General features: G+C 36.2%; 1 protein-coding gene across 1 annotated transcript in view; it reads right to left on the bottom strand.

Annotated features, from left to right (window-relative positions):
- The window catches only part of fras1 (Fraser extracellular matrix complex subunit 1), a 109,976-nt gene that overhangs the window by 27,381 nt on the left and 55,933 nt on the right, over window positions 1–26,662 (bottom strand). Inside the window, exons 14-40 of the mRNA XM_077715544.1 lie at window positions 25,156–25,299; window positions 23,598–23,738; window positions 23,383–23,523; window positions 23,059–23,232; window positions 19,707–19,847; window positions 18,103–18,249; window positions 15,937–16,098; window positions 14,917–15,063; window positions 13,827–13,973; window positions 13,615–13,755; window positions 12,767–12,907; window positions 12,559–12,699; window positions 11,136–11,430; window positions 10,914–10,998; window positions 8,439–8,762; window positions 7,062–7,221; window positions 6,357–6,535; window positions 5,284–5,400; window positions 4,965–5,079; window positions 4,343–4,480; window positions 4,206–4,238; window positions 3,971–4,102; window positions 2,835–2,963; window positions 2,403–2,662; window positions 2,165–2,316; window positions 589–751; window positions 311–443 (exon numbers count right to left, since the gene is read on the bottom strand). Of these exons, the coding sequence (XP_077571670.1) occupies window positions 311–443; window positions 589–751; window positions 2,165–2,316; window positions 2,403–2,662; window positions 2,835–2,963; window positions 3,971–4,102; window positions 4,206–4,238; window positions 4,343–4,480; window positions 4,965–5,079; window positions 5,284–5,400; window positions 6,357–6,535; window positions 7,062–7,221; window positions 8,439–8,762; window positions 10,914–10,998; window positions 11,136–11,430; window positions 12,559–12,699; window positions 12,767–12,907; window positions 13,615–13,755; window positions 13,827–13,973; window positions 14,917–15,063; window positions 15,937–16,098; window positions 18,103–18,249; window positions 19,707–19,847; window positions 23,059–23,232; window positions 23,383–23,523; window positions 23,598–23,738; window positions 25,156–25,299 (4,182 nt within the window). The remainder of the gene's footprint in view (window positions 1–310; window positions 444–588; window positions 752–2,164; window positions 2,317–2,402; window positions 2,663–2,834; window positions 2,964–3,970; window positions 4,103–4,205; window positions 4,239–4,342; window positions 4,481–4,964; window positions 5,080–5,283; window positions 5,401–6,356; window positions 6,536–7,061; window positions 7,222–8,438; window positions 8,763–10,913; window positions 10,999–11,135; window positions 11,431–12,558; window positions 12,700–12,766; window positions 12,908–13,614; window positions 13,756–13,826; window positions 13,974–14,916; window positions 15,064–15,936; window positions 16,099–18,102; window positions 18,250–19,706; window positions 19,848–23,058; window positions 23,233–23,382; window positions 23,524–23,597; window positions 23,739–25,155; window positions 25,300–26,662) is intronic.

The following is a 26,662-nucleotide window of genomic DNA, read 5'->3' as shown; positions in this document are numbered from 1 at the left end:
ACAAATATTTGCTCAAAATATGTCTCATATCTCAAGACAAATATTTGCTATTTTTGTACTCATATCTCAAGACACATTTTTGCTAAATTTTTACTCGTATCTCAAGACAGATTTTTGCTAAATTTTTACATGTATCTCAGGACAAATATTTGCTAAAAATTTGTCTCATATCTCAAATTGCTGGTATGTCAGGGCACTCTTATGTCGAAGTACCACTGTATTGATTTATCAGAGGAAATTGTACTGACTAATTTCCCTATGATAGATGCTAGCTAGGTGCTAACACTAAGCTAAAGATGTTAGCGCTCACCTTGCTTGGTGTTTTCAATATATCCAAATTTGGGGGGGCTGACTAGCCAGATTAGGAGGTTCTTCCCAGGTGTGTCCAAGTCGGATATGAGGACGTGATTGGTCGAGAGCTGGACGCGGCCGCCCTCCTGGACCTGGAAGAACAACAATAACAGGGTGGACACAACAATTATTATTGTAGAAAACAATAACAATTATTATAGAGGATTCGAGGTTAATGTGAAAATGATCCTAGAGTCATTTTAATAACAAACATAATGAAATAAATTGTACCCTAACCTTGATTCCGCTACGCACGGTAACTGTGGGGGGCTGCCTGATGTTGGGGGTGATGGTGATGGTACACATTTGGTTGTCCAGGCGATGGTTGTCACCATCGTAGACGACAAAGTGGAAAATATCTGTCACGGGTTGGTTGCCCGTTTCCAACGATGTGACGTATCTACCCAGAAATCAGAACAAAATTGACGTTTTTATTAAAATTTTAACAGTTTTTGAAATGCAGTGACGAGTTTAATCAATATTTTTTTGCATAATAAATAGAGCTGTAAATAATCATATCCATTTGGATGCAAAATATGACATTATAACTGGATTAAAAAGCTATTTTCAAAGGTTTTCATTCTATCATAACATATGATTTAATTAGAATGTACTGCATAATGCACTAATTTATACTCAGTTTGTATCATACATAAACGTTGTTTATATTAATTGATTTGTTGGTTTGTCGTTGTTATTTGTGCAGTTTTTGGTGAAGCTTCAAATCTCATTATACAGTTATCATGACAATAAAAGCATTTAATTTAATAATATAATTGGAGCAAATCACATCTAATTTTTTCTGGAATCGTGGTTACTAGTTATGAGTTACTGTATTTTCCGGACTATAAGTCGCACTTCATTTGTCTGGGCCTGAAACTAATAAAAAAATGTTTTTTTTACTCTATATTTTTCTTAAAACAGTCATGTTAACCAGCACCTATTAGCCCGTTGTTTTCCATTTTACAATTCTTGTAGCAAAATATGTTTCTGCTTGTTTTTTCCTCCCAAAAACGCGACTTAAACTCCAGTAAATTTTCTTATTCATTGTGTATTCTTTGGGTGGGACAATTTGTATTGTATTTTCAGGACTATAAGGCGCACGTAAAAGTCTTAAATTTTCTCCAAAATAGACAGTGCGCCTTATAATACAGTGCACCTTATATATGGAAAAAAATGTCATTCATTGAGGTTGCGCCTTATAATGCGGTGTGCCCTATAGTCGTGAAAATACAGTACATTAGAATAGAACTTTATTTTATCCAGTATTTGGGATTTTTTTTTGGTTCAGTGGCAAACACAGACACAGAAGACATTGTAAACCTAGTTAAAAAAACGGATATGTACAATTTATACTCAGGTGCGGCCAATAATCCAAAATAGACCATAATTACATACCGTAATGCGTACAAACGGGTAATTGAATAATATTGTAAATAGAATGAATCATATAATAACAAAATTGCATCCAAATTAGTGTAGGATTGCGTATTTAAGCATATTTTAAATGTACTACATAAACTTGACTGATATATTCACTCATCCCGTTTTAAATCGCAGTCTAATGAATTGGGGATTAACGACAACACAACAATTTAATCCCCGCAAAAGAACAAGCGCGTAAAATCGACGAGTGCTAATCCTCGTACAACAATTAGCCGCACTTGTTCTTATTCGTCTCGCTTTCAAAATACGTTGACGTCGTCCCACCTGACTGTCATCATCTTCTTTTAATTGGAGTATTTTTTTTATTATTTTGTTTCGGGTGGTGAGCTAAAAGTATTGTAAAAGATGTCTTCTTTTTTAAACCCACCTGATGGCGCCGTGGTTAATGTCCTCCATGGAAAAAGTGGAGTATTCTCTCAGTTCTTGTGGTTCTCGTTGGTCCTCGGTCCTGGTCAAGATTCCATACATGGGTACTGAAACCAGTTGGAGTCGGATTTGCTCATCTGGGGACGAGTCGTCCTAAGAAAAACACAAACGAAAAAAAATTACTACGTGTCCAAAGAAACTACCATATTTCTCGCATATATTCTTTTCAGTTTACTCACCGTGTAGGCCAAATGCGACCGTCCAATAACCACGCTGCTTTTCTTGGCTACTTCCAGGGAAAAATCGGCGGCTGGATCTGGCCGGGGCCCGGCTCCGCCCCCAGGGCCGGCCCCGCCCAGCACCGCCACACGCACCACGACGGTAGCCATGGAGATGCCGTCGCTGACCGAGATAGTCAAAGCGTCGTCCTGGCGGGAGAGGCCGGCGTGGCGGTACGTCAATGAGTTCCGGGTCACGTCGGCGAAAGTGAAAACGTCGCCTGGTGGGCGGGACAAAGAGAGTGAGTGGGAGGAGCTTAAGCTGGAGTTTGCATGTTTTTTTTTGCCCGAGTTTCGGTTTGTGTGACCTAAAAATACCACCGACAGTCTGGATACACAGGAACGGAACTCTATCATAAACTAGTGGACTTAATGTAGTTTTGGGGGGCTTACCATTGGTCATCCTGAAGTGGGCGTCGCCCTGAATCTTCAGTAGCTCCCCGTGGACGGGAGCCTCCACCAGCTCCAACTCCAGCTCGTCGGGCGACGTGTCGGCGTCGCTCACCGCTAGCTGCTGCCCGCCTGCAAGCAACAGATTTATATTTATATTTGTATATATATATGTGTATATATGTATATAAATGTATATAAATGTATATAAATGTATATAAATGTATATAAATGTATGTAAATGTATGTAAATGTATATAAATGTATATAACTGTATATAACTGTATATAACTGTATATAAATGTCTATAAATGTCTATAAATGTCTATAAATGTCTATAAATGTCTATAAATGTCTATAAATGTCTATAAATGTCTAAAAATGTCTACAAATGTCTACAAATGTCTACAAATGTCTACAAATGTCTACAAATGTCTACAAATGTATAAAAATTTATAAAAATGTATATAAATGTATACAACTGTCTACAAATGTATAAAAATTTATAAAAATGTATATAAATGTACACAACTGTCTACAAATGTATAAAAATGCATATAAATGTATATATATGTATATGAATGTATATGTGTATATATATGTATATATGTACATACATATATGTATATATATATATATATATATATATATATATATATATATATATATATATATATATATATATATATATATATATATATATATATATATATATATATATATATATATATATATATATATATATATATATATATATATATATATATATATATATATATATATATATATATATATATATATATATATATATATATATATATATATATATATATATATATATATATATATATATATATATATATATATATATATATATATATATATATATATATATATATATATATATATATATATATATATATATATATGTGTGTGTAGATATATGCATATATATGTACATATATGTATATATATGTATATATATATATATATATATATATATATATATGTATATATATATTTATATATATGTGTTTGTGTGTATACATGTGTATATATGCGTGTATGTGTGTGTGTGTGTGTGTATACACATCATTTCGTACTAAATTGTTGTTTATTTTTTGGGGGGTTTTCCTTACCTAAAGTGGCTTGGCCGCCCATGGCGACCTCCAGTAGGGGGTCCAAAACTTGGAACATGGGAGGTTGCTGGTGGTTGGACAGCAAGAGGATGGCAAAGTCTAACTCGGGAGTCGTGTGTTCGCCATCGGAAACTTCACACACACCAATGCAAAAAAAATAATAATTAACCATCGCAGACAAAGGGTTTAGTCCAAGGGTGTCAAGGCCGCATGAGTCATGGCGAGTCCTATTTACCTGTGAAGTAGACACTCAATGACTCGGGCAAACCTGTAGGAAAGCAAAACAACAAATGGTCAATAATGGAATCAACTGAAATCCATCAAAAACTCAACAATTCACCCAAATGGCTGTAAAATACTATTTATAATTACCAATGAAGGAGTACTGATAGAGCTCCTGCAGGTGTGAAGGAGCTTGAGGGGGCCTGTAGATGATCTTGCCGTCATTTACATCCGCCTGAGTGAAATGTTTGACCGCCACGTAGGGTCTGTCTCGGTGTTCGATGGCGCCTGGCAACAAAAGTACTGTTTGAAACCCATTTAATGTTTGGGCCCGAATATAAGACGATGTTTTTTTATTTACATTGAAATAAGACTGAAAAAGCATCGGTTGTAATAATGAGTAAATAAATAGATAAAAGATGGCGCCAGATATCTTAAAAGCCAATGCTGAAAACCTTAATGGTTAATGCAGTAATTGCAAATGTGTTGTTTTATTACAGTAGTTTGATTAATTTATATAAAAAACCCAGAAGCCATTCATTTACAAAATCTGATTACAAATTTGTTTACATATTTAAATGTATTTAAACTTGAAAATGAGGGGATCGTCTTATATTCGGGCCAATATGGTACTCCTTTTTGACATGTTGATTAGTACTGGCCTGCTATTGATTTTATACCCATTGTATATTGTATTAAAATGCCAAATATTGCCATGTGATGACTGTGTTTAGTTGAAAAGCCTTGTTGGAATAAAGTAGTGAATTAATACCTTGTCCAGTTGGTACTGGTTTAGTGATGTTGTAGATGAGACGATGGCTGGGGGTGCCGGAGTCAACGAAGGAAAGAGCTGACGCTGTAATCTCCGTAATGCGATCCTCTGCAGCCTGTTTGAACATGTACACAGTTTTTTTTCCACTAAAATTGACCCCAAAATTCAAGAGGTACTAATGAGAATTCTACGAGTCGCAAGGCAAAACTAAAGTACATTTTTTATCCACTTTTGGGTCGAAAAAAAACTTTCTATACGGTGTGACAGTCTATTAAATGAAACCATTAGACGAGGAAAATAATGCTGTGTTTGTACTTACTGTGACTTGGAGATCGCAATCCGGGGCCAGTTGGGGAAATCCAGGGATTTGCGGTAAGACTCCAATTGTGAAGGTTTGCGCTTTGCTTTGCGTGGCGGCGGCTGCCTCGGTGGACACCTGGAGGGAGAATATTTTACCCAAAAACGAAATTTTAGCACTTCAAATTGTCTATATCAGATTAGATTAGTAGATTAGAACTTTATTTCATCCTGTATTCTGGAAATGTCTTGGTTACAGTAGCAAAACAGACATAAGATATTTGTTGGTTATTTTCTGTTTTGCTGTAAGAAAACAAACATTACTGGATGAATTAATTCCTTATGATTTTGACCCTAATAATGTGAATTTGAGTCATACAGTGGCTCAGATGTAGCATGTGTCATGATTTTTCTTAAGATTTTCCTTTCAAAGTAAGATATTTGTACTCCCTATTAAAAAAATGAATATGGAGGTGAAAATTGTGAATCAGGGGGCGGCTTATACGCGAGAAATTGTCAAACTCAATTATTTTAAGGGAAGTTTAAGGGTGTGGTCTACACATGGGGCGGCTTATATGTGAGAAATTGTAAAAAACAATGATTTTAAGACAAATTTAAGGGTGTAGCTCACTCGTGGGGCGGCTTATACGTGAGAAATTGTAAAAATCAATGATTTTAAGTCAATTTTAAGGGTGTGGCTTGCAAGTGGAGTCGGCTTATATGTGAGTAAATATGTAGTAAGATGCCATGTGATTAACTGTGTCCTCATTGCAGCCAATACAGACATTTTTGGGGTATCTGACAATTCGGTTGCAAGATCGGAGTCGACCCAGTACTGTGGGTGTGTGGGTATGTTTCTCTTTAGAAGCTAATAATCGGAACAGAGCATCGTGTAAAAATTTGTAACTTGAATATTTGTTGAGTATGTACCACCAGGGTTCACTTTAATACCAAAAGATGGTCAGTCATTTACTGATTATGTTGTTTTTTAGTGATGGAAAAACATGGGATGACTACACTGAATCCCACAAACTGTCACGAATTGCCTAAAGTCGCCACGGAAATGTCTTCGAGGACAACCGAGTGTTGGCCAACCTGGAAGAGGAAGGAATCGGCCGGGGTGCCGCTGCCAAAGTGTCTGTACCACACGCTACCGTCATCCACGTCCTGCTGGGTGAACGAAGTAGTGGCGGTGAAGCCTCGATCGTCCGTCAGCGTCGGGTTCCAGCCTTCGGGTGGACCGTCAGCCGGCATGGACGCCAACACCACTTCACCTAGATCCAAAAAAACGATACCGTTCGTGTTAGTAGATGTCGACTTGAACACTTTTTGGCAAACTTTTGGGCCCGGGGGCCACATTGACTTAAAAAAAATGTGGCAGATGGGCTGGGTCAGAACAGAAGATATGATACATATAAAAAAGTGCATCCGTTAACAGTACATATGAAATTTAAACGGAAAAAATGACTTAAGTATTAACATACTCATCACTTATCATTAAATTAAAAAGTATAAAGTAAAAAGTAAAAAGGAATGTATTAAGAAATATTAAAATGTCATTTAAAAAAAGATAAAATGGCTGTAAAACACCAAAAACAAATAAGAGTGGACAGAGCTACTGCCATTGGCGCCATCTTGGGGAAGAAAAAAAACAAAACAAAAAAACATTATTTGGACAATGTCGGTGGGCCGGATTAAAAAGCCTAACATAAAAAAAATACAATAAATATCATTCAACTCTACTGTAGCCCATTTTACGATTTCGAAGGTAGCATAACATAACAGTAAAATGCATTTTACCATATTTGGGGAATCCGCCAGAGTTCAGGATAGTGTAAACAACGTCCTCAGCGTTGACCCCGTCGTAGTAGGCGTGCAAGTGTTTGTTGCTAAGTCTCACAGTCCCGCCTTCTTTCACCCATGTGACCGGATTGGAGCGCAGTTCCGGTGAGCGTTGCACCTTTAAGAATTTACGGGATAACGTGGATGAGTACTTCAAAAGTTTCGTAAACATGAATAGAACTTTTGAAACGGACCAGATGGTTCCGGTTCCAGTTTGAAATATGAATGTATTTCAAAACGCAACCTTCTGGTAGCGCTAGTGAAGGTAGCTTAACATATGGCACACGCTGACATGTTGTGAAGTGGAAGTTAGCGGGAAAAACTTTCAGCCAATCGAGGTGGAGATTGCGATGGGGAGGGTTTTAATGTTTGAAGACCGAATTCAGGTTTGAGACTCAAATAGAGCCTCGTGATTGGGTGATGCTTCCTACTATCAAAAGTTTTAGAACAGTAAATGATTAAATACTGTCAAAGAGTATTAAAAAATAAATTATCAAGACTTTCACAGATGTATGACTTCTGAAATTGTACAATAAAATAATTTATGTGACAGTTGTCCTCTGCATAGTAGAAAGTGACGACACAATGGAGACTGGTGTCCCCATTTTTAAATAAATAATTGTAATTTTTAATCCATTTTTTGTGTTTTTCGTTCAAAAATTATTTCGTAAAATGTAAAAATATATACAAAAAATTTATATTAATTTCCTGATTTTCCTCTTTTTGAATCAATAATTGGTATTTTTTATCCATATTTTCTTTCTTCTTAATTTAAAAATAATTTTGTGAAATCAAAAAATATATTTTTAAAAATGTATATTAAACGTCCTGATTTTTCCCCCTTTTAAATCAATAATTGTCATTTTTTAAACCATTTTTTCTGCGTATTTAGTTCAAAAATCATTTTGTAAAATCTAAATAAATATAAAATATGTATATTAAATTTCCTGATTCTTCCCCCTTTTAAATCAATAATTATCATTTTTAATCAATTTTTTCCATGTTTTTAGTTCAAAAATCATTTTGTAAAATCTAAAAATATATATAAAAAAGCTAAAATAAAAATTGTTTTAGATCTCTAAAAAACTTAATATTCAAGGTTTTTAATCCAGTTATTTTAATCCATTTATGAAAAAAAAATTAAATATTATATCAAAAATGGTCCGGCCCACATGAAATCAAGTTGACATTAATGCGTCCGCGAACCAACCCGAGTCTGACACCCTTGGCTCTTAGACCCTAATTTTAAGAAGACCAATCCTTTTTCGGTCTCATTTCAACGCAAAAAAACATCGTCTTATATTCATCCCGACCTCAGTACGAAATCAAACATACCTTCTGGCTGACTTGAACCCGAAGCAGAACATTCTGGTAGCTATGTCCGTCGTTGACCTGCAGCACCAGGTGGTCCTGTCCCTCCCCCGAGCCGTCGTGGACGTACTGGACTCTCTCACGAGAAAGCTCCTCCAGCTTGAAGCGGCTGAGGGATCGGTCGCCGTGGACACGGGTCAGGCGGCCGTGACGAGGAGGTTCCAGAACCATCACCAAGACGTCTGCCGGGTTGTCGGGATCGTCCACCAGGAGGGTGGACTTGGTGATGGTTTGAGTCCCGCCGGGATTGGTCACCGATAGGGGGGATAACGCTAGCACCCTTGGAGGCTGGAAATCACAAATGGAGTGCAAATACGGGATGAATAAAGTTATCCGATTCAATCCAATTCAAAGGCAAAGTTATTGGACAAAGTAAGTAAATAAGTAAGTTTCAATCTGGCAACCCGTGAGAGGAATTCTGTTTTTGTTGTTGTTGTTGACAGTGCTTAATAGTATGTCTCTTAAAAAAAAACTGAATACAAACTGTAAAACCATTCAAAAACCTTTACTATTATGGATTAAAAATGGGACATTTTAAAGAATAATACATATACAGAAAAAAATGTCAAAATAGTTGAAGATTAACATCGCAATTTGGCCGGAAAAAAATCCTGTTTTTGCTTTTCTATTTCTGCCAAGTATTTTCCCTTCATTTGATGAAAAGGTCGCGGGGGGTGCTAGAGCATATCCTCCTGACTTTGAGGGACACCTTGAATTAGTGGCCAGCCAATCACAGAGCCAAAGCGAGATAAACAACCAATCTTGCTCACTCATAAGGACAATTTAGCACACAGTTAGCCTAGCATGCCAGCTTTCGGGTATGAGGGGAAACCAGGGTACCCTGGAGAAACCCCACACAAGCCTGGGGAGACCCTGAATATTCAGTTTTTTATAGATCTAAAACAATGTTTATTTTAGCTTTTTTAAACATTTTTTTTAGATTTTACAAAAATATTTCTGACCTAAAAACGCAGAAAAAAATGGATTAAAAAAAGACAATTATTGATTTAAAAGGGTGAAAATCAGGAAAATCTAATATACATCTATACTCTTCATTTTAATTTGATCCTAAAACAGAAAGTCGGCACTCATGATTAACTTTCCTGGGCCGCACAAAATGATTTGGCGGGCCAGATTTGGCCCCCGGCCCGCCACTTTGACACCAGTCCTAAAACAAAGCCGGCCGTGACACAGAAAGTCCCGTGACAAAATGTCTTCCCCCCCCCTTGGGAGCAATTATCTCCCGCGGATAGACAACCGAGCCCCCGGGCGACCACTCAAATCCCTGCCGGCTTGTCTTTCCACCAACAAGACGGTAAGTGACAAGAGGGCAAACAAGTAAAATTCCCTCCCCAGGCGAACTGGGGGGGCTTGACTTTGTCTCGCCGAGCTCCAGGTGAGCCAGTGACGTTTGACAAAGACGCTCGCGGGCAGTGCGTCCTCAAATGCGGGAAGAACTATTTCCCAAACACCGACACGCACTCTTGCCAGCGTAAGCGCTTTCCCGCACACTGGCCACCGGCCAAGACGGATCCTTCCGGCGTCTGCTCTTGGCTGAAAGCCAGCTACGTTTGGTTTTTCTTGGCTTTGGAACTGCCGGCGTTTTAAAGGAACTGCGGGAGGCGCGTTTTGTGCGCTTTGTGATTTCCAAAACATGGCGCTAATCAAGGCGCACGGGGTGCCGTGAGTACGGTTAATGTTTAAACTCCATTGGAGGGGTTGAAAAGACTTGAAATGAAGGCAATTAATTGGAGACAACCACCTTGAAAGTTTGGCAAATGTATAGGAAGCCTTTAAAAGTTAGGATTTTTTTGAGCAGTATAGAATAAATAGATGAGCGTATTTTACGGACTATTAATTGCACTTTTATCATAGGTTGGCTGGAATTATGCCTAATACTCAAGTGCAATTTATGTTATTTATTTTTATTTTTTTGTACAGCGTGTTATATATTTTTATTTATTTTTTGTACAGCCTGATATTTTATTTATTTTTAATTTTTTTAAGGCTATAGTTATCTGAAAAAATGGTAATTGATGGTTATTTAAGTTTCTTGTTTCGCATTTTAACTATTATTTTCAACATATGTTGATTTTTATCAAATAAAAAATATAGACATCCCGAAAATGTGATATTTTTTGTGATTTTAGTCATTATCATTTTGTTTATTGTTGTTATTTGTGTGCTTCACTACTTATTCATGTTGTTGCTACTTATTATGTTGACCACTCATTTATTAGTTATTTATAATGTAGTACTATTTTTTTACTGATTTTTTATCATTTATTTGTCTGTTTGTTTGTTTGTTGTTATATGTGCATTTTTTGGGTAATCTTTAAATCTCATTATAATTGTATTATGAAAATAGAGCATTAAATTCAATGTATTGTCCCCAAAATTATGGATTAAAATATTGTAAAAATTGTTTTGAAGTCTCACCTGCATGGAGAGGGCTTGGACGTGAACCGTTTGGGTTTCAGACAAAAACTGAGGGTCGGCCACTCGCAAACTGAATTCGCCGCTCCTAGAGAGGATCAAAAAAATTCATAACCTGAAACTTTCGCACCTAGAGGCATTCGTAAGTAGAGGTATGCCTGTATATTGCTATTTTTACCTGGGAGGGGCGGAGCCACAAAATCAGGTGACTCCAAATAAGCTCACCTGGCTTTTTCCTTGTGGTGTTCAAAGTGGACTCGACCGCTTTCCAATTGGGGCCAGGTGAACGAGTCCTGCTCATTCAATTCTCGGACCTGGTCCTGGTTTTCGTCTTCTCCTGGACCCCCTCCAAAGACAATCAGACGCCCGTTGCTGGGTCGCCGGACAAGCCGGACTGTCAAATCCCGCAGCGGGGTGTCGGAGTCTTGGACTTGCAGCAAAGTTGGACTGAGCGGAATTGAACCGCCAAGAGGAACCTGGAGGGAACCGTTGACGTGGATTGTGGGCGGGCTGTTGTTTGCTAGGGGGAGGGACCAAAAAAAAAAAGTAATTAATCAGTGTTTTGGTGAATAGCGCCCCTTGGTGTTGTAACAGAGAAGTGAAAAAGAATGTAGGCTGAACTTAAGCTTCTTGATATTTTTATTGTTTGGGGCGGGCCAATAAAAAAATAGTAATTCTTTCAAATTTAAATATAAGAAATACATATTTATGTAAATAAATGTAATAAAGTCAATAGAATTAAATATTTAAGTACAAATTGAAATTAATCGAAGTATTTTTAAACAAACATTAAAGGGGCAATTTAAAGGGAATCAAACTACCCTGAAAAAACCCACAAAAACTCCAAACAATGATGACGGACCTGGAATCGAACCCTCGAACCCTGCAATGTGAGCCCAACAAACTAACCACTTAAAAAAAACGTCAAAATGCCCTTTTTAGCATGCCGTCAATCAATCAAAAATATGGATTCATTCAATTTAACAACAATAATGAGAATTTTATCTATGCACAATCGTGTTGTGGTTTTAATATTTCTTCCATACATTGTTTTGTTTTGAATTTATGGTTTCAAGTGGGTGGCGGATCTCGTATTCGCGCCACATTCCCCGTCATTAAAATTTTACGAGCAAAGTCAAGCGTAATTTGTTTTCCTCGCCGACGCCGAGTGAGCTTTATTATTCGACGCTAGCCTCGTTTAAAAACTCTCATTGCATACCTGAGCTCACCTGTCTGTCAACTACTCCATTTATTTTCCCAAACGATGCTTTCAGGTCGCCTGCGTAATTTATGACTCTTCAATAAAATTGGCAACTCAACATAATGTTTATTTTTAATGGTTTCTAGTGTAAATTCAAGAAAAATACCTGCAAATCTGCCTAGCAACAGAACAGATGGACCTAAAACAATAATAAATGATTAAAAAATAAGTAAATTTAATTGAGTTTTCTATGTTGCGATGTTTTTTTTTGGGATGCGTTCAGGTCACCTGCGTAATTTATGACTCTTCAATAAAATTGGCAACACTATATAATGTTTATTTTTAATGGTTTCTAATGTAAATTCATGTCAAATACTCACAGAATCTGCCTAGCAACAGAACAGATGGACCTAAAACAGTTAAGGAATTGAAAAAAAAAAATCGTACCATGGCAGATTCTACTTTTTTGATCCGCGTAGTAACCGCGTCCGCAGTCGGGGGTGCAGTATCCCTCCATGAGGTAACTTTGTGGACTGCAGGCTCGGCAACGTCCGACGCTGTCGCACAGGGCGCAGTCGGTGGAGCACCCTGACAAAACCAACAGTGATTATTTCAGAAATGCGTGCGCCGCAGAGTGCGTGGGGAAAGCGCTTACGCTGGCAAGTGTTTGTGTCGGGGTTTGGGAAATAGTTCTTCCCGCATTCGAGGACGCACTGCCCGAGCAAAGTGAGGTGAGGAGGATGGCATCGTAGGCATTGGCCGGGACCGCTGCACTCGGCGCACGTTTCGTCGCAGTCTGGAAAATTAAAAATTGAAAATGGGAAATTGAACATTAAACATTGAAAAATTGAAACATTGAAGCATTGAAAAATGGAAACATTGAAAAATTGAAACATTGAAAAATTGAAACATTGAAAAATTGAAACATTGAAGCATTGAGACATTGAAAATTTAAAAATTGAACATTTAACATTGAAAATTGAAAATTTAAGATTGAACATTGAATATTGAACATTAAACATTGAAAATTGAATAATGAAAATTGAACATTGAAAATTGAAAAAATGAAAATTGAAAAAATGAAAATTGAAAAAATGAAAATTGAAACATTTCAAATAAAGAATTGAATATTGAAAATTTAAATTCAATTTAAACAATTCTAGAATTAAAATCAACAAAAATAATTAAATCTTTAATGACCTTGTTTAACCATTTCAGTGGGAGGGGAAGCGGGTGAGAACATGTGGGTATTAATAATTGTTATTTATGAACATAAGTCATTTTGAAATCATCATAAAAACGAGTTTGACACAAAATATTGAATTTAGTGCATAACCAAGGCGCACCGACTGATTCGGCGCGCCATCAATTTGACAGAAAATGTTAGACTTTAAGTGTGCCCTCTAGGTACGTAAATACAGTAATTGAAATGAGGAGTAAGCCCAGGTGCCACAATTCAAAAGTACAATTGAGTAAGATGGAGAGTTGGGCGAAGGAACTGACCAAGACATCCGTCTCCGTGGCGATAAGACCCCGGGGGGCAATGGCGGGCGCACGCGCCGTCCCGCAGCACGTGGCCGTCCATGCACTGCAGGCAGTCGGTGCGGAGCGGACCTCGGCAAGCGTTGCAGCTCCAGTCGCACTCTGAAAAAAAAATGATATTCTGTTTAAATTTGTGTTTTTCTGACAGAATTGAATAGTGGTGGTTATATTACCTGTGCAGGTGCGCGTGGTGGTGTTGAGGTAGTACTGTTGGGCGCAGCTTTCGTACTGGCACTCGCCGAAGAGAAGTACTTTGGCGGGGTCGCGGCATGACGTGCAGGCGTCCAATCCGTCGCATGTTAGGCAGGCCGGCGCGCAAGCTGAGGGCAAAAACGCTGTATGAATTTGGTGCTATTTCATTAGTTTTTGGGACTTTTTGGGTAGGCAAAATTAAGAAAATGTACATTTTTGGTGATTAAATGAGTTCAAATGGACTATTACAAACAAAAATACTAAGTTATGGTTTTCATACTATCATAATATACGTATACAAAATCATATTATTCCTTTTCAAAGTAATTTTAGGACAATTATGATTAAGATTTTAGGGGAGAAAAAAAATAATAATCATTAAAAAATATATTTTTTTTTTAAGTACTGGTACTACCTTTATAAAACTATCAGTATAGTTATATAGTATACTATACTAGATATATATAGTATATAGAAGTATTTCTTTGTAAAAAAAAAATAGTATTATTTAAGTGAATAATAATAAAAGTAAAAGAAAGCCTTTTTGAAGTACTGGTACTACCTTTATAAAAGTATCAGTATAGTCATATAGTATACTATACTTGGTATAGAAAGTATGTAGAAGTATTATTTAAGTGAATAATAATAGTAAAAGAAAGCCTTTTTTAAAGTACTATAGCATACTATATAATAATACTTTTAAATTATATTTATATAGTATGTTTTACTAAATATATACATTATGTAGAAGTTTTTCTTTGTACAAAAAAAGTAATTATTTTAGTATAGCATTGAATTGACATTAGTGAAATGGATACAATTTATTTTGAAAATATTAGATTATTATATATTCTTATAAAGACTGTTCTCATATAAAGTTGGATTTTTTTCAAGCAGCAGTATTTTTTTATATAATTCAAAAGACGTTGATGAATAAATATTATTTTCGTATTTAGTACCGTGTTAAAAAGAAGACATTCTTTGGGAAAAAATATGCAAATTTCATGGGATTTTCACTTAGCTCCGATCTCGTTAGCAGAGACAAGATGGCCAAAGAAAGTGAAGACTGACCTTGGCAGAGCCTCTGCCCGTTGTCATAGTAACCTGGCGGGCACTGGGGGCCGCAGACCCCGGAGGGTAGCAGAACGCTGGAGGGGTGACACGAAGTACAGGAAACAGATTCCGCCCCATTGCAGGATTCGCACGAAGGGTGACAACCTGGAAAAATTGAAAAAAAAAATAGTCTTAATTATTATTTAAATCAAAATCTAAAAAGTAAAAAAATAATTATAATAATGCCTTCCGTTCTATCAGTTTTTAGGATTTTTTTTAACTACGAATTTGAAATGTATTAACCCCAACATTGTGACATTAAATGAAATGAATACATTTGCCAATGAGCTAAAAATGAAATGACTCCAAAATAGATTTATGACTCATATTTTTGACTCAAAAAATATCCATGACTCATATTTTTGACTCAAAAATATTCATGACTCATATTTTTGACTCAAAAAATATTCATGACTCATATTTTTGACTCAAAAAATATTCATGACTCATATTTTTGACTCAAAAAATATTCATGACTCATATTTTTGACTCAAAAAATATTTATGACTCCAAAAAATATGTATGACTCATATTTTTTACTCAAACACATATTTATGACTCATATTTTGACTCAAAATATTATTCATGACTCATATTTTTGACTCAAAAAATATTTATGACTCCAAAAAATATATATGACTCATATTTTTGACTCAAAAACATATTTATGACTCATATTTTTGACTCAAAAATATTTATGACTCATTTTGGACTCAAAAAATATTTATGACTCAAAAATATTTATGACTCATATTTTTGACTCAAAAAAATTTTGACTCCTAAAAAATATTTCTGACTCATATTCTTGACTCCCAAAAAAATATTTATGACTCGTATTCCTGACTCCCAAAAATATTTATGACTCATATTTTTGACTCCCCAAAATATTTATGACTCATATTCTTGACTCCCCAAAAATATTTATGACTCATATTAATGACTCAAAACCAAAAAAAGAAGTTTGAAATATTCACTCACGAATACAGGCTCCATGCCGGGCGTAGTGGTCCCGGGGACAGTGGGGAACGCAATGGTCGCCTAGCAACAAGCTAGCTCCGCTGGGGTCTTTGCACCAAAGGCAAATGTTGCCGACGGCCGTCTGGAGGTCCGCCGTGCAGCGTTGGCAGTCGGGGCTGCAATCTGATGGAAAGGAACGCATACCTGTCAATCTCGGATAATTGCTTCCCTTAAAAATGATTGCAATTAAGCCTCATTAGATCTCATATGGGCCAGACCATTCTCGATATAATATTTCGATTTTTTTTCAATAAATGGATTAAAAGAACTGGATTAAAAGCCTTGAATATTGCGTTTTTCATAGATCTAAAACAATGTTTATTTTAGCTTTTTTTATATATTTTTTTAGATTTTATAAAATTATTTTTGAACTAAAAAACTGAAAAAATTGATTAAAAAATGACAATTATTGATTTAAAAGGGGTAAAATGAGGAAATTTAATATACATCTATACTTTCATTTTAATTTGATCCTAAAACAGAAAGTTGGCACTCATGATTTACTTTCCCGGGCCGCACAAAATGATGCGTTGGGCCAGATTTGGCCCCCGGGCCGTCACTTTGACACACGTGCACTTAAAAGTCTAAAATTTTGAAATTGTGCCAAAGTTATGTCTAAATTCGTAACTATTTACTCTGTAAAATAGCATAGAACAAGCTTAGTTTAAATCTAAACATTAATCTGAAGAAGAAATGACGCCATGATTTTTCATCAGTTCCAAAAACATCATCAAAAATTGATCCCTAATTGAATTTCACGACAGCATCAACAAAATAAATACAATAAAATCAAATCTGGCACTTGGGAAATTAACACGGCGCGCTCTTGCGCTTAAATTAAACTCCTCGCCCGCCGTCAGCGTGACAACCAAGCGATAACCAACTTTGCCTCCCACCGGAGCGTGAAGGTGGATTGGACGCTGAAATAAGGACCGTTCTATTTTTACGAGCCTGCCAGGCATCATTTATTAACCAACACTTTTGACCCCTCCCCCCCGCGGGGCCGGTCCGATCACCGGCCGGCGCCGCGAAACACCGCGTGTCATCAGAAAGTGTCGTTAAAAGTGCGCGCGGGGGCGCCGGGTAACGGTGCGGTGCCCCCGATTACTCGGCTTGATTGTCTTCGGATTGTTTTGGATCTCCGGGAAGAAACCGTCATCGTTAGTTCACCTTGTCATCAGCGAGATGAACAAAACAAGAACGGCAGGGGGGGGGGGGGGGGGGGGGGACGCGACAAGGCAACATTTTTCGATTTAGCCAACAGCGTGGGATCGTTTTGGGAGGCGGTCTTGAAAAAAGTCAGATTTGGACGGGATTGCCGACCCCCCAGAATGTCCTCGAATTGCCCGAAAAACCACTTAAAACCACGAAAAACGTCCAATCCATTTGCAAGTAATCGTTATAGTAACGCGGTATGAGGCAGTCTTTGTGGAGGATAAAGAATATGTGACTGTGTTATGTCATTGTCATTTTTTGGTTGGTCCTATGTGTAATTTTTTTATGGTAATATGTAGGCATTAGTGATAAAGTAATGCGATGTTGTCATTAAAAAAAAATCATTTTCTGAACCGCTAATCCTCACAAGGGTCGCGGAGGGTGCTGGAGGCTATCCCAGCCGACTTCAGGCTAGAGGCAGAGGACACCCTGAATTGGTGGCCAGCTAATTTTAGGGCACAAAGAGGCAGTTTAGCATAGAATTAGACTAGCATGACTGACCTGGGATCGAACCCGAGACCTCTAAACGGTGAGACGGACGTGCTAACCGCTTAGACGCCATCTCACCCCTTTAAAAAAACAACAACTCTTAAGTCAAGTCCCTAAACTAAGACATTTTGGTCTCAAGTCACAAAAATATAAAAAAAAAATAGAGAAAAATAATGATCTATGTGTGAGTGTCTGTGTGTATGTTAAGCTTCTCTCGCTACGTCTGTCCAAACCGTGCAACGTAGAGAGTTGAAAAATTTTATGTTAGCCAGAAACGGCTGTCCAATCATAATAAATGATTACATTTCTTTTTTAAATAGCGCAAAAAAATGTATTTTGGTTCTAAACCAGCAGGGTGGGACTGGCTTGTAATGAGTATTAGTGGCAGTGCCTAGCTGGAAATGTCCCAAGCAATTTTCCTACCTCGGCATTGGCCCGTAGCGGAGTGGAGGAAGCTCCCGTCCAAGCAGGCAGTCCGGCAGCGGCCTTCCTCCAAGTGTGCCAGCAGGGGGCATGTGGTGCAATCGGCCTGGGAGGTGCCCGAACATGTCTGGCAGGACGGGTGGCAGGCTGGCGGGAAAGGGAGAAACATGCCGTCAATGTTTGTGCGCAGTTCAAATCCAAATATCAGGCATTGGCGCTAATTTGCAAAAACAACAATTTTTGTTTTAATTTGAAAGCCTGTTCTTGGCCACAAAGACCAATTAGAAAACTCCAACCCAAGGGTGCGTAAACAAACTGGGCAAAACGCCGTCCCATTTTTTTCTTGGCCGTGTAGCAACAGATTAAAATATAATTGAATATGGCATGCACAAGAAGCTTAAATACTTCCTACCATGCAGTTCTTCGCTTTAACGAGAAATGGCGCTAGTCTTTGAAGAAAAAAATGTGTGTCTAAGACAGATTTGACTTTTTGATTGAAAACAAAGTCCTAAAAACCTTAATTTTAAAGGTTTTTTTTTAAATATTCTGGTTTTTGGACGTCCAATCAATGTTGGAAGCTTTGATTTAAGCGCTAACAAAGTTGTCTTTAAACATTGTTGATTTTCTGCTTGCTCAGTTAAACCTTGTTAAAGGTTTACAGTGAAAGTTTCCCGTGTGTCAAGACACCAATACATTAGGTGTGTGTGACTGTGTGTTTTTGTGTGTCCTAAAGAAGTAAAGAACGAGCAAGAGGGCAACCAAGCAAAACAAAACATTTAGCCAGGAAACAATCCAAGTCTGTTTGCTCTCTGGCTCAGAGCCAGTTTTCTTCCAAAGGCTTCAAATTAGGCTGTCTTGTCACATATCAACAACGGACTCAAAGTGTCTGTCATACCAGGATAAAAAATAAAATAAAAAATAAACAAATCATGTATGTGCTAAAGAAAAATAAATAAAAATAAAAAACCCTCCCTAAAATGTGACTTATACTCCAGTACGACTCATGATATATTTTTTCCCTTTCATTTTGCATTTTTGGCTATTTTTTTGGCAATTTTTGGCAATTTTGGGGCTTCTTTTGGCAATTTTTGGCTAGTTTTTTTGTCCGTTTTTTGGCTAGTTTTTTGGCTGTTTTTTTGGCTAGTTTTTTGGCTAGCTTTTTGGATTTTTTCTTGGCTTTTTTTTGGCTAGTGCTTTGTCTAGTTTTTTTGGCTGTTTTTTTGACTATTTTTAGACTAGTTTTTGGCCATTTTTGGCTAGTTTTTTTGTCTAGTTTTTTTGTCTAGTTTTTTTGTCCAGTTTTTTTGTCTAGTTTTTTTGTCTAGTTTTTTTGTCTAGTTTTTTTGTCTAGTTTTTTTGTCTAGTTTTTTGTCTAGTTTTTTTGTCTAGTTTTTTTGTCTAGTTTTTTTGTCTAATTTTTGGCTACTTTTTAGCTACTCTTTGGCTAGCTCTTTGGCTAGTTTTTTGCTAGTTCTTTGGCTAGTTCTTTGACTTGTTTTAGTGTAGTTTTTTGCCTAGTTTTTTGGCTAGATTTTTAGCAAGTTTTTTAGCTAATGCGACTTGTACTCCTATGTGATGTATAGTATGAAAAATAGAGTAAACACCTTGACAGTGGTCCTCTTGTCCAAAAAATCCTAGCGGGCAAGCGTGTACACATTGTCCCTCATGTAGGACAGACGGCGAGTGACAAGATGTACAATTATCTGCATAAGGACCCGTGCACTGCCAGCAGGTCAAGTGACATTCTGAAAAAAAGACAAAGCAACAAAAATCATATAAAATGTATCCAGTGGTTCACCTTCTGACATCATCATCATCAAAGACCCTTTAATCTTCAATGAGGATTTCTCTTCACATCATCAAACCGCATCTTGATGTTTTTTGTAAACATCAACGTTAGAATTCAGTAAGCCTGCATTGAATTTTTTTCTCTCAAAACGCAGTATTAAATCATTCCCAGAAGCGATCGATTCGCAGTAAAATGTGACGCATAAAGTTGGAGGAGCGAATATCGACGAATATGAGCACCCCCGGCGCGTCTTTAGCCACTACATTATCAGGCTCCCCACACCGAATGAGCTTCATTCCTCACTTTTCTGCTGATTCGGTACAAAATTCAACCGGTCGATGAGGCTGTTTTTGCACCAACCGTCCCAATGATGCATTGAGTTCCGTCTAAAAGTGGGCAGTCCTAATTTATACTCGTGTTTGTGCAAGAAGAACCCAAACACAAACACATTAAGTCACGCAAAAATCAACGTTTTATGAAAAACATCATCAACAAGTAAGTGGTTTAAAAGATTGGTGGTTTTGAAAACAAATACGTCACACATTTTGAGAACAGTTGTGGACTATATTATATGTGGGTATGAATGATGAGTGTGTGGGTGTGATTGGACCAACAGACTCAAGGACAATTTCTTCCCAAGAGCCGTCCGTCACTATACTCAACTGGAGTTCTGCATCTAGACGGACTTAAATAAAGACTAATTTCTTATCTTGCACTCGCACTTAAATCCACAGGCTGCACTTTTTGTTCCTGACTACTTATTTATGTGACCACTTATCCATGCTGACTACTTATTTATGTTGTAGACGACTTATCTATGTTGAGTATTTATCTATGTTGTAGACAAATTGTCTATGTTGTTGACTACTTATGTTGTTGACTATTTATCTATGTTGTTGACTAATTTATGTCGTTGACTTATCTATGTTTTTGACGACTTATCTATCTTGTTGACACCGTATATATGTTGTTGACAAGTCTATGTGGTTGTCTAGTCTATGTTGTTGACAATGTATCTATGTTGTTGACGACTTATCTATGTTGTTGACGACTTATCTATGTTGTTGACTAATCTATGTAGTTGACTATTTATTTATGTTAATGATGATTTATCTATGTTGTCGACTACTTGTCTATGTTGTTGCCTAATCTGTTGTTGACGACTTATTTATGTGCTAGACTACTTATCTATGTTGTTGACTATTTATTTATGTTATTAACTAAGTTATGTTGTTGACAACTTATATATGTTGTTGGCTACTTGTCTATGTTGTTGACTAATCTGTTGTTGACTACTTATTTATGTTGTAGACTACTTATCTATGTTTTTGACTATTTATTTATGTTGTAGACTACTTATCTATGTTGTTGACTATTTATTTATGTTGTAGACTGATTATCTATGTTTTTGACTATTTATTTATGTTGTAGATTACTTATCTATGTTGTTGACTATCTATTTATGTTGTTAACTAAGTTATGTTGTTGACACCATATCTATGTTGTTGGCTACGTTGTTGTTGTCTATGTTGTTTCCTAATATATGTTGTTGACGACTTATCTATGCTGTTGACAACTTATCTATGTTGTAGACTACTTATCTATGTTGTTGACTACTTATTTATGTGGTACTACTTATTTATGTTGGTAACTACTTATTTATGTTGTTGACTAATTTATATGATTGACGACTAATCTAGGTGGTTGAGTACGTGTCTATGTTGTTTACTACTTTTTATGAACTTAAATAAAAAAGATTTTTTTTACTTCAGTGCTTCAAGTTTTCTGACCTTAATTTGCAGATCAGACTTTTGGCAAACACTTTTATATCAACATCAAAGACGATCTGGTTTTCAAATGGAACTCGAGACTTTGTAAACAAACACATTCTTTCAAAGAACAGAAAACATTTCATTTTTAACCACCCATAGTAAGCGTTTACATTCGGGTGAAATCGCCCAGAAAATGAACCCCACAAGACGTTTTTTTTCGTAAGCGCCGGAACAAAACCAATGGCTTTACAAGTTTGGAACGAGACCGCCATTGATTTTAGACCTCCTTTAAGCTCAAACAAGAAGCAAACATCAATGAGTCAAAGCATGCACAAAAAAAAATGCCAAAAAAAGTGTCATGACCTTCAAAGACGGCGCCATCTGCCAAAAAAGTGTGCTACTGAACGCCGGATGACCCCCCAAGACAAAGACGGCTGCTAAGTGGTTACAATTTCACACTTAACGGTCAAAACAAAACACATCCCTCCCTCTTTTCTTTCTGTTTAATCTTGTTTTTGTCATCCTGACTAATATTCTGGATGAGAAAAAGGCTGGCAACAACGAGCTGGAATATGAGTCGATTACATAACAATTTCACAGGCACAAATGACCCCATTTTTAACACAAAAAAGAAGCCTAGGGGGCGACGTACAAAAGATCATCAACTACCCCCTACCCACCCAGTTTCTTCCCAAGAGCTCGAGTTCTGTACTACTACTTCTACTACTTATTTATGTTGACCATTTATTTATCGCTATCACATTTAAGTACAAAACTAAAAATATTTTTATAAATGGATTAAAAGAACTGGGTTAAAAGCCTGAAATATTCTGTTTTTTATAGATCTAAAAAAAAAAAGTTAATTTTAGCTTTTTTTTAGATATATTTTTAGATTTTAGAAAATTATTTTTGGACTAAAAACACAAATAAAATGATTAAAAAATGACAATTATTGATTTAAACGGGAGAAAATCAGGAAATTTCATATACATCTATACTCTTCATTTGAATTTGATCCTAAAAAAGAAAGTCGGCACTCATGATCTACTTTCCCGGACCACACAAAATGATGTGGCGGGCCAGATTTGGCCCCCGGGCCGCCACTTTGACACCTATGTCGAAAAATGTAGCTTTTGCACCAAAATATAGATTAAAAAATGACAATTATTGATTTAAAAGGGGAAAAAAATCAGGAAACTTTATATACATCTATATCTTAATTTTAATTTGATCCTAAAACAGAAAGTCGGCACTCATGATTGACTTTCCCGGACCACACAAAATGATGCGACGGGCCAGATTTAGCCCCCGGGCCACTACTTTGACACCAGTGTCTTAGCGGATGAAAATAGCTAACCCTCGACTCAAAAGTAGCAAAGTTAGTTTAGCCATTACCTGCACAGGTGCGCCGGTGGTCGACATAAGTGTTGACGGGACAGTCTGCCATGCACACCCCGTGGGGCGATAGGAGGTCATGTGACTGCGGGACCAGGACCTCGGCGGCTTTCAGGCATAGCAGGCAGTCCGAGGCCAGGGGTCCTTCACACCGGCGACATGAAGGGTGACAATCTGCAAAAACCAAAAAGCCGATTGAAAAGCCTTTCAATACAAAAACAAAAGGGGCGGAGCTAGAAAATTGGAAAGCATCGGATTTATGGGAATCTTTAAAGTCTAAAATAATCATAATATGTTTAAATAGTATAAATGGCAAGTGCTTACTGTGGCAAGTGTGGGCTTGTGGGTACAAACCCTCGCCACAGGCATCCAAACACTGCCCCTGGTGGAGGAGGAGGTCACCTGGGCATGACGTGCACTGGGATGCCAAGGCACCCCAACAGGATACGCATGAACTGTGGCACCCTGAAGGCAACACGATAATATTATGACAAAAGAAGACAAATAGGAATATGAGAAAGTCCAAAAAAATGGATTACTTCGGCATCTGCCGGTGCTGTCGTTGTGGTGTTGAGTTGGACACGCCTCCAAGCATTTCCCATGATGCAAGACGTTTCCGGACGGACAACTTAAGCAGTCGGGTTTGTCGGGGAAGCAGGAGGCGCAGGATGCGTGGCAGGCTAAAAAATTCAGGAAAAATACATCAAAATCGAGCTAAAATTAATTAATTTTTGTTAAATATTGGCCTGAATATAAGACGACACTCTTTTTCAAGACTTTTTGAACTGTAAATCCAAATTATATTCAGAAAATAATGTCAAAAATAATGATAAAAATATATTTGAGAGAAAAGGCATGTAATTTTGCCTCGCCAAAATAATAATTTTGCAAAAAATGTATATCACATCTTAATATTTGAACATTTAAATATATAAACTACAGTCCAATTATATTTGTAATGGCCTCTGGTTTTCAAAATGTAAATTAATAATTGCAATAACTTCATTAATGTAGTTTTAAAGAGTTGAGCATTTGCTTTAATGATATCTAGCGCCATCTAGCATTGTGAATGAGTAATTTTAGACCCTGAATGTAAGACGACAACACTTTTTCAGCCTTATTTCAATGCAAAAATACCAATACAGTCAATACGATAATCTATCTACGTCAAAAACAGGCGCACACATGGACCAATCAAATGACTGACTCCGCCCACATCCTAATTGCGATCAAAGCGCAAGACTTCTTTAATCATCAAGACTCCCTGAGGGAAGTCAATCCTCCAAATAGAAATCATCCATATTCATATCTCGCCTCCTCATTAGCGCCACAAAAGATTTGCAGCTAATGGTTGTCTTTTCTTTTCACTTGTTTGTTTTTAGCATCTAAGCGGAACACTGACGTCATTGCCTATTTGTTCTTTATGGGATGTCGGCTCAGCGGGGGGAGGGGGGGGGGGAGCAACTTTTCCGCATTCACTTTTTCGCGGAAAATGAGCCATTTTTTTATTTTTTGAAAGAAAATACTATAGCACTTAGCACTTAGCGACATTCAGTTGGTGTCAAGGTCCAATCATTATTTAGACCACCAAAGTACTTTCGCATTTATTGGCCAGACGAAAAAAAATATATAAAAATAACCAAAAAAACTGAGCATAACATTATAAGACCAAGTGAAACGCATCAAGAAATATATTATTATATTTTATCAATAGTTGTAGTATATACTTTTGATAACCAAAAATAAAAACACTAAAAATTCTAATTATTTCTCATTTTAATGCATTTTAGCTTCTTTTATGCGACATATGTTGACAGAAATTTAGTCCTTAACATTCAAATCTGAATTATTTGGGTTATGTCACCAATGTAGTAATAAATACTTCCAGTATGTATTTATAATTTGTGAAAATATAAATTTATGTGAATAAAAACATGTTTTTCCTGTTTATTATTAGATTTGTATGTAATTTTAATCATTTTCAATTCAAAATACCTAATTTTCATCACCCTTGTATGCTATAATTGAGTTATTTTACCAATTATTACAACATTTATGATTATTTTAATTATAATAATGTTTAATTTAATTGTTTACCGTGACAGACGCCATCTTGACTGTAGAAGGCGGAGCCACAGTCGGGAACGCACTCGCCGTTTTGGAGCAAAGCGGCCGGGTCAGAACATAATGAGCATTCCCTCGGACTCGGACCGACACACTCTGAACATGACTCGGAACAACCTGACGAAAACAAAGAAATAATAAGAAATAAATAAGTCGTCATCAACATAGATAAGTAGGAAACTGCACAAATAACAACAACAAACAGACAAATAAAAAATAACAATAAATATGTAGTCAATAACATTGATAAGAAGGAAAGTGCACAGAAAACAACAACAAAAAGACAGATAAAATAACAGTAAATAAGTAATCAACAACATAGATAAGTTGGAAAGTGCACAAATATCAACAAAAAACAGAGACAAAAAATAACATTAAATAAGTAGTCAACAACATAGATAAGTAGGAAAGTGTACAAATAAGATAAATAAAAAACAAATGAATAATCAACAATAAATAAGTAGTCAACAACATAGATAAGTAGGAAAGTGTACAGATATCAACAAAAACAGACATAAAAATAACAATAAATAAGTAATGTAACAACATAGATAAGTAGGAAAGTACACATCAACAAACAGACAAATAATAACAATAAACAATACATTTAATAAGTAGTCAACAACATAGATAAGTAAGAAAGTGTACAAATAACAACAACAAACAGACAAATTAAAATAACAATAGATAAGTAGTCAACAACATAGATAAGTAGGAAAGTGTACAAATAAGATAAATAAAAAACAAATGAATAATCAACAATAAATAAGTAGTCAACAACATAGATAAGTAGGAAAGTGTACAGATATCAACAAAAACAGACATAAAAATAACAATAAATAAGTAATGTAACAACATAGATAAGTAGGAAAGTACACATCAACAAACAGACAAATAATAACAATAAACAATACATTTAATAAGTAGTCAACAACATAGATAAGTAAGAAAGTGTACAAATAACAACAACAAACAGACAAATTAAAATAACAATAGATAAGTAGTCAACAACATAGATAAGTATGAAAGTGCACAAATAACAACAAAAAGACAAATCATAACAATGAATAAATAAGTAGTCAACAACATATATAAGTAGAAAAGAGCACAAATAACAACAACAGACAAATAAATAATACCAAAAAATAAGTAGTCAACAACATAGATAAGTTTGAAACTGCACAAATAACAAATCATAACAATAAATAATAACACTAAATAAGTAGTCAACAATATAGAAGTAGGAAAAAGCACAAATAACAACAACAAACATACAAATGAAATAATAATAAATAAGTCGTCAACAACATAGATAAGTTGGAACATCTACAAATAACATAAACAAACAAATAAATAATCCACAAATAGTGCTAATAATCAATTTTTTGCCTACGCTATAAAACATGGACAACACACAATGTTAAAAAAATGCTGTGCGGGTCCGGCCAGCTTTAATATAATATTCCAATGCATTATTAAT

Source organism: Stigmatopora nigra, chromosome 4 (genome assembly GCF_051989575.1).
Source record: "Stigmatopora nigra isolate UIUO_SnigA chromosome 4, RoL_Snig_1.1, whole genome shotgun sequence".
NCBI lineage: Eukaryota > Metazoa > Chordata > Actinopteri > Syngnathiformes > Syngnathidae > Stigmatopora > Stigmatopora nigra.
This window is presented reverse-complemented; position numbering and strand designations above follow the sequence as displayed.